Raw genomic sequence first — 11,977 nt, 5'->3', positions numbered from 1 at the left:
AATATAAATGTGTGTACACTGCTATCAACATTAATCTGTTGTATTTTGACATTTATGAAAGCCAAATAAATGAGCTTTGGCATACTTGGTACCTGTGTAATTGTCAGTAGGAACAACTACGAACAACTGGTCCAAGTTTCATGAGAATATTTCGGATTTTTTGAGTTACAGCCAAGGTTGTACAAATTATGACAATGTGCAAATCACAATACCAACGCTATGAAAATACATTGACGTTTTATTCTTCAAAGAAAACACATGAGCTTATAAACATTTTTTCTTCATTTCCACTTGTTACAAGTATGTGGACTGAAGTTTCAGTTTTCTTTCAAATGTTTATCTAGAACCTGACAAAATAAACAACATAACTGCAATCATGTTTTGGTTAATCAAAGCAAGCTTAAGATCTTTTTAAAATCTTGAACTTTGTAGCAGTTTTCCATTCAGTATTTTTTAATGAAATTAAGTCCACCATGAGATCTATTAGCACTTATAAATGAATAAAAGTTCCTTTTGTCCCACCCATTGTTACTTTTTTCATAATTAGATTATTATCACTGGTGTGCCTGAAGTACAAATTTCATTAACATACCGGTAGTTCTGTTTAAGAAATTATTTCAACTCTGCATAATCAACATTTTCTAGAAACCCATGAATATTTACTACAAATATGTCTTCAATTTATCACAGTTGCTGATTGAATGGAAGCACAAAATATGATTTAAATACAAAATGCAAAAAAAATGGAGAATTAAGACACAAATCAAACTTAAATTATTACTCTTTCAGATCATAAGCAAGCAAGGCTTACCCTAAACAGGGTTATTTATTTATTTTTAACTTCTGTATTTTTCATTGTATTATTAAACAAGAGCGAACTCCAACCCTAATCTATTTCTTAGTGGACAATTATTTGAGTCAGAGTTATGGAACTTATAATATATGTGCATAATCACTGGCATCGAGTCAATCAAGTTAATATTTTTTCACAGCAACATCACTTAAGAAAACTACCAAGACTATGACAACAGGAACTATTTTTTCCTTTGAAAATCAGATGAGCTTAAGAACCAGTGAAAACCAATCTGATGGAATACACCTTTTACACTAATGCCATTATTCATAATCCTATTACCAGATTTTGAGTAAAACTAAGACGATGAGAAAATATACAGAACTCTTGTATTTCAACTTAAGTATCAAATGTGTATGTACCTATTACAAACTGACAGAGCAAAAGAACACAACTTACATTAATACAAGGCCAGAGAAAAATCATCTTCAGATTCTCATCAAATTCTTTAAATAATAAAGTTGTCGAGCAGGATTTATTCAAAATTCTTTTACTAAGAAAGCTTTTGTATCATGTAAAGTTCTGCTTTATTTTTCCGTATTTTTTACCACTACATGCTGAGGCCAAATTTTGTTGTGACAAAAGCTTAGGTTTTAACTAAGAAAGCTTTTGAAACATGTAATTTCAAGTCTAATTTTTGCCGTATTTTACCACCAGGTTCTTTACAACAAATAGTTTGGTTTTACCGACATAAGTACATCGTACACCAGGATGAAAATCTAAAATAAGAATTCTCTGACCTGACTATAACGACTAGAAACATGAATAATAACAAGAAAGACAAACTTGATCTGTGGCAAAGGGCAGTACTCTGCAAGTCTACAAGCTTAACTGTTCACTGCACCTTGTAAATATCCTTTGGTTGAGGTATCACTGAAACTGGTATATGCCCCAGATTGAGGTATCTCTGAAACTGGTGTATACCCTTTGTTAAGGTTTCAGTGTGGTTGTGGTACATGCCCGTCGACGTAGAAATTTCTCGTCACCGGTGGCAACTTGACTTCTATCCCTTCAAGCTCCTTGTTCAGAACAATTTGACAACCTGCAAGATAACAATAACAAGTACAGTACTGTATAATAAATCAGTCGTAGACACATATCTTATTGTTAACAAAGCTAGTCTCTTGTTTAAACTTCTAAGTTAACAGCAAGTATAGTACCCTAGTTCAGTTTTAGAGATGAAACAGTTCATTTTGATAGCATTTTTGTTCCTTTCCTGGCAGCTTTTAGAATCTCATATAGCTGCCAAAATACCCTGTTAAGGCTAGTGGACGACTGGAAAAAAATAATTGATGAGAACAAATATGTAGTTACAGTTTAAATGGACCTTTAAATTCAAAAGCATAAGCATTGGACTGCCTGCCCTATGATCTTATCTTAGTAAAACTTAATGCACAATTTCTCTCAGCCCCAGCATGTACACTAATGCTTTACTCATAAAACAATGGTAGTTAAACAAGTCATAACAACAATGTATCATTCATTTTCTTTGCAAAGCAAGAATGTGGTCTAGTATTGTGGGGAAAACCTAAGTACCCGGAGAAAACCACTTGTCCAGCTTGGTGACTACAAACTAGTATTACATGCCATCCATCACATCAACCAAGGGATGTGTCTTTGATTAGGGAGTACCCAGAACACTGCACTAACAAGACAATATAGTACCCCAAATCATCATAGATTTCATATGGTGGTCTTAGTGTTTTACTTTAGTTAAAGAGTAATAATATATCTGCACAAGTTATTAATCAGAAAATTCAGGTGAACCAGTCAAAGGTCCTTTTCATTTCAATTATTACAAGTAGGTTAAAAAAACAAGAGATATGATATTGATTTTCAAAGTATATACATTTGTAGCACAAACTTTTTACCTCTTCATTGACAAGTATATACCAAAATAGGAGCGCCATGGAGCAACACCAAAACATGTCTGTACATGGTGATTTCCATGAGAGCAGAAGGGTGCTATCAATATAGGACAGGGTGCAGCACCCTTCTATAACCCTTTTTATTAAATAACTATTAATTAATATTATACCTCACATAAATTTGTCCCTTCTTTGTATATATAAACTCGATCGGTCCGTATATCACCGTATTTTGATGAAAATCTATTTTTATAATGTCAGCAGTCCATATTATATTTTTGGCCGGTCCGGACCTAGCCCAAAATGTAATATGGACCGGTGACGTCATACAACTAGTAAGTGCGGCTTGCTATTTTCACAACGGCGAAAACTTGTCGCAAGTAAACATTATTAGCTTTGTTCAATAAAACACATTTAAATCGCTTTAAAAATATTGAATTGTAATGAAAAGTGTTCGGTATAATATAAGAAATATTACACACCAATTCGGGCCATATGGCATTATAAGGACCGGTCAGTCAGCCCGAATTTTAAAGAATTTGATTGGCTTATTAAACATTGCCAAAAAATGATATAGATTCGCAGGTGGAAATTCAGAAACAGCAGCCATTTTATTTTAAAGTCAGTATTAAATAACATGGTCATTACCAAATCACTTATTTATTAACACATACGCTAAAACCCTAATTATACATGTAAGTTGTGATCTAGGATTAACCAAACCAGGGGCCGTATTCAAGCAACTTAGATTGAATACTGGCCTGAACCGGTATACTGACCTAATCTAGAGTTCACTTTCAGGAATGGCGCCATATCCAGCATGTCTTCTTCCCTGGATAAGAAATGTATGCATGTAGCATCACAGAAAATGCATAGTTTTAACAGGATATCAATAGGATGTCACTTTAGCTTGTGAAGAGATATCCTAGCCTTCCATTTTGGAGAGAAAATAGCAAATGTAAATAGGTACAAGCCTGCAAGCCAGTATTCATAAAACATTTTAAGTCATTTCTGAACTTAAATCCAATTTTTGAGATTTTTTTAGAGCTGATTGGCCCAAACGTGTCGAAAAAAAATGCTGAGAAGTTTCATTTAGCTAAAACTTACTCTTCCTTTGGTTCCGGCAGTTTATCACAGAAGTCTTCATGAATGTATGTATGGCACGTGGAACAAGCCAGAGACGCCTCACACGCTCCTATAAATATATCAAACACAACACGCTCCTATAAATATATCAAACATAACACGCTCCTATAAATATATCAAACACAACACGCTCCTATAAATATATCAAACACAACACGCTCCTATAAATATATCAAACACAACACGCTCCTATAAATATATCAAACACAACACGCTCCTATAAATATATCAAACACAACACGCTCCTATAAATATATCAAACACAACACGCTCCTATAAATATATCAAACATAACACGTTCCTATAAATATATCAAACACAACACGCTCCTATAAATATATCAAACACAACACGCTCCTATAAATATATCAAACACAACACCCTCCTATAAATATATCAAACACAACACCCTCCTATAAATATATCAAACACAACACGCTCCTATAAATATATCAAACACAACACGCTCCTATAAATATATCAAACACAACACGCTCCTATAAATATATCAAACACAACACGCTCCTATAAATATATCAAACACAACACGTTCCTATAAATATATCAAACACAACACCCTCCTATAAATATATCAAACACAACACGCTCCTATAAATATATCAAACTCAAGTCTGAAGATATTGTTCTTTCATGTATTATGTATATGATTAGGGTTACATACTTTTCACAAACATGTAGGGTCAGTACTGTATGCTTTTTTTTCTTTCTTTTTTAGGTTTATGTAAGTTATCACCATCATTTGGAAAATCGCATAAAAGTAATATTCTGTATAAAACTTTAAACGTTTTGTACGACATATTAGAACATTTTTTTATACCAACAAGCTTTTAAAATGGTAGTGTCGCCACATGTTTTGTAGTAAGGCTTGGGTAACCCTAACCTATGCTATTTTTTTAGGCCTAATTAAGATCTACACAATTTATATTTTGTTTGGCCTTAAACAACCCAAATTTTGAGGAGGAGGTAGGTAGGTTTTTTATCAAACCCGGGACACCTTGATGAGAAGCAAGTGCGCTAACAACTGTCAAATAAATGTGCTAACTACTGCATTAACAGTAGTGATGTTCCGATGATCGATTATAATCGAAGTAAGTGTTCAGATGTTATCTTTAACAAAATGGCTGATGAAAGCCACAATGAGCAAGTAAATGAACTATTTTTTATACAACAACACTTAATAACTTCACTACAACTCGGGTACTATCTAGTATTTTAAAAACCGATTGTACTATCGATAATCGGTTACTTGAGTGGAACCGATCATCGATAGTAGAATTGCAACCGATTCCCAACACTAATTAACAGACAACCTGTTCAAAGCTTTTGACAAAACAAGTATTTTAGTAGGCATTTGGGAACAGGTTCATGGCCTTTTTGCTTGGGCCTAAAAAAAAATTGTTTGGTTAGGGTTACATCCTTTTCAAAAATAGGTAGGGTAGGTAGGCTTTTTATTTTATTTTTTTATTAGGCTTTATATAAGAATGTTATTTTCATCATTGGAGAATGGTGTTAAAGTTATCTCCTGTATAAGCATTTAAGGTTTTAAACTACACATTGAAAAGCAATTAAAAAAAAAAGATTTTTTTTTTCATTTTTTTTTCAAACTGACTATAACAACGGTAGGGTCTGCGCCTATTCCGTAGGTAGGGTCGGGTAACCCGAACCAAATGTATTTTTTTTAGGCCTTGGGTAAAAGTGTGCTACCTTCATTTTTTTTTTAGAATGAATCATTTTCACATGATTTTGGACAAAAGGATATGTTTAAGCCTTTGAAATGGGCTAAAAAAGGGTTAAAAAAATATTAAACACACAGATAATAATAATTATAATAATAATAATAATTAATAATACCTTCCATTTCTATCCCGTGTCTGTGAGCCAGGTACATCACATTATCACCAACTTTCCCTTTCACCGGAATTCTCGTTCCATTTTTGTCTATATATGTTATGTTCACTCTGAAAATAAAAAGAAGTAGACTTTGCAGGGTTCGAATTTAGACTCGCATACTCACAAAATGCGAGGGACATTTGGAAATTGCGAGTGACTTTTATTCAAGCTCGTAAAATTCTGTGAGTGGCTTTTTCTAGACCACAAAATGTTAAAAGAAAAGTAGAATAAACATGAACTTAATTCCGCTATGTAGTCGAGTGTAAACAGCCTATAAGTGGCATGTTTACACTACCTGTATAAAGAAGACAGTACGGAGTCACGCTCTAGTGGGTTTACAAAAAAAGAACAAATACGGAAAAGGCCGAGTTTTATCTCAAATCTTTCCGGGATGCTCTCTAGGCGTGCATAATACAAAGTAAATACGAATGACGTAATCACCTAGCTCAATCATTGGCTAAATTTAGCGCTTTTGCGCACTATATGTAAACTCCATCATCCTGTCAAAATGAACAGACTTCGTTGATCGATATATTTCATGGTCCAAAGTATCCACGCTACATTTACTGTTGCTTTTTTATTTTAAATTTATTATTTTATTGTTTTTAATACTTATAGACTTAATTAAATCTGTAGCGTGCTTGTCGAATGGGTATTAAATTACCCGATGGCGAGGGTAAATATACAAAGTGAACAATGTCAAATTATTGGACAGCTTTGTTATCAAAAAGCTGCCAGCATCAGACGAGTCTTTCCATAACCCCCAAATAGAATAAGCCATCAACAAGTTCTAGTAGTCGAGTCACTCAAGATTGATACTTTTTAATATTCATAATATGTCTTAGGTGTTAATTTCTACTTTATTTTAAGGGAATAAAGCAAATAATAAAATTGCAAGTTAATTTGTCATTGTGCGAGTTACCTCAAAATGCACTCGCAAAATTTTGCGAGTGCTCCTCAAAGTTAAATTCGAACCCTGCTTTAATCAGTCAATTCTAAACAGCAACATTTGTACTTAAACAAGACAGTCATAAATAATTGTTTAACCAGAAATAAGGAAAAAAATCCACTTTGCGGAAAAAAGCATGAATTCTGTATTTTTAAAGCAATCTTTTCTAAAGCTTTGGGAATTTAAAAGAAACACACACTTGGATTCAAGTTCCAATTCATTTTATAATATTCAGATTTTTCTTAACAGTCTTCATTTAAGCTTAAAAAAATAATTTTATAATCTAAAATGAAGAAATAATGGAAGAAAAAAATATATGAAAAAATAACCAAACATTAACAATAAAATAGATAATTCATTGATTTTAAAACATTACAATAATAATTCAAATAAAGATTAAAGTAGCTTTTGTAATTTGTATTGTTCTCCTTACACTTCATCTTCAGATTTGGGGTCTTGATATTCGTACTCTCCATGCAACAATGGATCTGAAATATATCATTTGAATTGATAAATTAATTTATTGAATTTACATTTAAAGTGACACTCCTGAAAATCAATACATACACATGTATAACAAACTAATAAATAAATTTTGAGACATAAACCTTTTACTTACTAAATTTATGGAAAATAATAAGTACTGATAACAAGATTGTAACTGTGTATTAATAGCTGAAACTCAAAAATATTAAAAGACGAGAGTCCTAAAAGATTTACAGTAACCAACTACTGTCTCATACAGTAGAAAGACCATTTTTCTGCACCTTTCTTTCATATTAAACAAGGTTTCCTTCACAAGAACCATTATTTTCAAAAATTATTCATCCTTTTCGGTATATTAAAACATTTGTTTTAATTGTGTTTTTTTGGGAGTAAGGGAGCATTTTTAATTATAAAAACATGTATGCATTCGGCACATTCTGTAATGTACAGAGAAATCCTATCTTTTTCTTGAAAATTGTTGTTTTGCAAATGATGAGACTATTTAACTTTGTGCTGATCATCAGTTTACGATTATATAAGTCAGGGGGGATCTTGCTCAATCGAATGCCAGCTCAATCAAACACAGGTGAATATCCCCCAAAATATAATATATACACTGAAAATTTTTCTAAATGGTAGCTTTAAACTTTTCTGAAATAAAGTCATAAGTCATTTCTTTTTGCATTAGTCAATCCTGTGCAACATTCTTGCTGACATTCCATGATAGTATTTAAATCAAAAGCTATGGTTACTATGAAAAAAGTCACATTGAGCATTTAGATTTCGTATTTATTCAACACCAATAAAAACTTATTTTGAAAACACAGGTCGTCTGCTATTTACACAATTACACAAGAAGCTGTCATACAAGGCATATGGGAAAATGAAGAGGCAGCAAGGTACATTTTCAGCAGTCAAAAGGACAGCATGACATTGTCGCCATGCTCAAACCACATAGCAGAAACACTACTATTATGTGTATTGCGCAAAACATCCAAAGTATGACAGAGGATTACAGGGTATAGGACCCTCGATCTTTGATGATGATTCCATAAATGAAAGGGCAATGGCCTCGAAAAAAGGCCTAGCTGGAGCACTTTTTTTACTTTTCTTTGACCAGTACTGTACCCACCCAATGTGTAATAGTCAAGTGAGACTGAGATGATGTTACCTGTAGATTGGATAAAGACAGTATACACATTGTCAGAATAGTTACCATACCCTAAACTTAGACCTAGTTTAGATCTGAAAGAAACTGTAAGTAAAAAAAATGCACCAAAGATGACTCAAATGCAAGGTGTTTTGACATTCATGTTCTGAAAACTGGGGACTTTAACCTTGGATCCTGCCGAGCCCGGGTAAAATCCCCGCCCTTCAAGGATGTACTGCTGGTTAAATCCCCGCCAAATACCCCACACCCCAGCAACTCTATGTAAGGCCCATTCCCCGCTATTTTGAGTTCGAGACAAAACCACCACATTCAGCCGGAATTGCGGTGCCATCAGGAAGGTAAAAACATGTCCCAATTCCCTGGCTATCCCCGTATACCCCCGGACCTAGGAGACTGTGGTTACAATTATTGACTTGTGCATAATATAGAGACCATACCTTGATAATTAAAAATTATCAGCTGTTTTCATATTTTTGTTTGAAGCTGTGTAGCCAAACAAATGACACTTTAGGGAAACGTTTAGGTCATAATGAAAACTTTTTATTTCCCTGTTACGCCGAGAGTCTGCTTATAAAAAAACACTTTGACTCATGCGCGTCTATTTATAGACTACAATAGCGGCAGGAAGTCAGCACTAAAAATAAAATAAATAAAGGTACGCACTTGTAGAAAGAGTAATGCTCCGCTTAAATTGATGCAAAACATGTCTAAGTCTGCAATATGTAAGTGTTGTTGACAGCATTCTTGAATTCTTCGCAATATTCTTGTTCTTGATATTTGCGAGAGCAAGTAATCGCCTGACTTTGACCATGGGCGCCGCCATCTTTATTGCGTAAGTAATTGTATGTAACTAATCGCCGTACGCAATCCGTACCGCTCATTTCTGCGGTCGGGAATATATTCTTTTATATATCAGTATCACCTTTTTGTCTGAAAGCGTCCTAGCCCATAAGCCGTTGTAAGAGATCATCTGGTTGGTGCTTATGGCAGTCGCCCTCGACTATAAGTATAATGAACGAGTATGCGGGGCGGATCGAAATATGCGACCCGAGGGCATACATGTATGTGCTGTAGCCGGTACAGTAAAGAGGTTTGCAGAGAGTCGGCAGTAGCAGTAGCAGCAGCGGCAACAGCAGCAGCAGTAGTAGCAGTATCAGTAGCACAATAGCAAGAGCTTATTTCCAACGAGGTCCATGTTTATTGTATAAAGGGGTAATCAAATATTATTTAGTGTACCGAATTATCCGGAAATTTATGTTACTTAGTTATGTACTCAGATATGTTGAAATATTATATGACATTTGCAAAAACACTTTTATCAGTATCACATAGTTATAAAATATTTACAACATGTCAGTTATGATATAAATTAGTTTAAAAGATAGTGAATGGTATACTTAGAAAAAAGCTAATACAAACTTTTTTTATAAATATCGAAGTTCTTCAAAAATGTACAAATATCAATAAAACAACTAAAATTTATAAATACACAAAAACAGATTTCTCAGACTTCTCCATATCCTTTAAGAGGTAAGTTTTCACTAGTTTCCTATTATTTTTATTCCATTTTGCTTTTACGATATTATTTGAAAGCATTTTTCAATCTCTTAAACCATTGTAATAAAAAGCAGATGTTGTTAAACCATCACCATCACCATGTGGGACATAAAAATTAAGTTAGATTTACTTCCGTATGAGTGAACTTCATTGCCAGTTTGGCAAAATTATTCTTCATATAACTTGGACATTTGTCATAAAATAAAATATGAACATGATTAAACCTAAGACGTCTATGTACATCTCTGTTCGACATTAACATTTTAATCGTATTTCATTGTAAATAATATACACACGTGATATTAATAATTCGACAAACAATATTATTATACAAATGGCTTGGGTCACAAGTTACACCATGAAGTTATTATGACAACACAAGAAAATGGCCCTGCCCAAAATTTAAAAATCGACATTTTAAAATCCAAGATCGGCAAAACTTTCCACTGAGAGCGAGGTTCTACAATGAGCTTTATTAATAAAACAAACCATTTTATTTAAGGGTCTATGAAGCAGGAGTCAGTAGAACCTCGGTAATCTATCTAATTTAATAGTTCCCGGGAAGTATTCATTTTAAGGTTTTGATTTTTTTAGTAAAATCTTTAATAATATCCTTTTTAGTGTGGCCTTCTAAGCACCTCACATTTAATAGGGTTTCATCTACTTATCATTCTAAAATGGCGGGTTGTGGGTGACGTCAACAACAACAAACAAACAAAACAAGAAAACACACACAAAAAAAATATCGTGTATTGTACACAATGTCTGTGTATTGATCTCAATCTCCGATCTGGATATCCTGCGGTGCAGTTTTTAAGGTTTTATTATAGAAGTGGACCATAAATAGCACTCAGTCAATAAACAGGAAATTGGCCCATATTGTGACATCAGTGGAATTAACAGGAGATGCACAGGAGGGGGTTGTCATGCCAAACATTCCTTAAACTAGGCCTTTAAGGAATGTTTGGCATGATGATCCCCTGCTGTGCATCTCCTGCTAATCGCACTGGTGTCACAGTACGGGCCAATTTCCTGTGTATTTGTCTATTGGCTCAGGGCCTTTCAGGGTCCATTTCTATAATAAAACCTCCAAAATTGCACAGCAGAATACTCAGATCTCAGATCTGATAAGAGGGCACAAGGCAATTAGATTAAGATCAATACACCGAGGTTGTGTACTGTACACAGATTTTGGGGTGGGGTGGGGGCGGGTTCACGTATAGAAGGCTTAAACAAGGCCTTTTAGACCAATCGGAACACCTCGGCCATTTTTGAACAGAATTGACAAAGCTTGCCAGAGATAGCCGAGTTGTTACGATTGTTTTAAGACATGCAGAAGGGAGTTTGAGTTGCGAAATCCCCCGGAATTTGTACATACATGATGGTGATGGTGATGGTGGCGGTTTCTAAACCATGATGGCAATAAAGGTGATTGTGACAGAGATGTCAATGCCCCAGTGTTACACATCATAAAGTATGCCTCCACCACATTGAACCCTCAAAACAGTGGGCATTTCTGACAACTGGAAGCAACACAGCGGACAGTCTTTCTTGCATAACATATTAATTGGCACCGAGAACAAGGTTCAAGTTAAAAGTGACAAGTTAAAAATAAATACAACAAAGGGGATAACACGTAGTTCATTATTGTACCATTTAAATATTAATCATAGATCCGATTGTGCAAAATGTTGCTGCCACGCGGAAAACGCTTTTCTGCAGCTCTTTATGTAGTTTTGGTAACCTTTCCCACTTTTTTTCTTTCGATTTATTACTGACATTTTCAACAGAGTGTGCTTTTGAAAAGCATGTAATTTCTAAATATGTACAGCTCTTTTGTGACCCACTGTACAGCTGTCTGCATACACAACTCGTTACAAGTATTTTGCGTCAGATGTTAAACTGTCCATTTTCATTACAAAAAAGGGCGTGCATGTTCTGAAACAGTAAGTATTCATGAATTTAATCAAGTCATTTTGAGGAAATAACTGAAAATGGATGCAAATATTCTTGGCAAACATGCCAACGTATTTACG

The 11,977-nt window shown here is 34.2% G+C and overlaps 1 protein-coding gene across 1 annotated transcript; it reads right to left on the bottom strand.

Annotated features, from left to right (window-relative positions):
* Positions 1 to 225: 225 nt before the first annotated feature.
* On the bottom strand, positions 226 to 9,198 carry LOC128214238 (adrenodoxin-like protein 1, mitochondrial). The gene is made up of 6 exons (XM_052920601.1): positions 9,048 to 9,198; positions 7,161 to 7,215; positions 5,740 to 5,846; positions 3,829 to 3,916; positions 3,501 to 3,553; positions 226 to 1,895 (listed from the first exon to the last, which is right to left on the bottom strand). Exons 1-6 carry the CDS (start codon positions 9,193 to 9,195, stop codon positions 1,792 to 1,794), a joined length of 555 nt encoding a protein of 184 aa, XP_052776561.1. The 5' UTR covers positions 9,196 to 9,198; the 3' UTR covers positions 226 to 1,791.
* Between the last annotated feature and the right edge of the window lie 2,779 nt (positions 9,199 to 11,977).

The sequence above is a fragment of the Mya arenaria genome, chromosome 13 (assembly GCF_026914265.1).
Source record: "Mya arenaria isolate MELC-2E11 chromosome 13, ASM2691426v1".
Classification (NCBI taxonomy): Eukaryota; Metazoa; Mollusca; class Bivalvia; order Myida; family Myidae; genus Mya; species Mya arenaria.
This window is presented reverse-complemented; position numbering and strand designations above follow the sequence as displayed.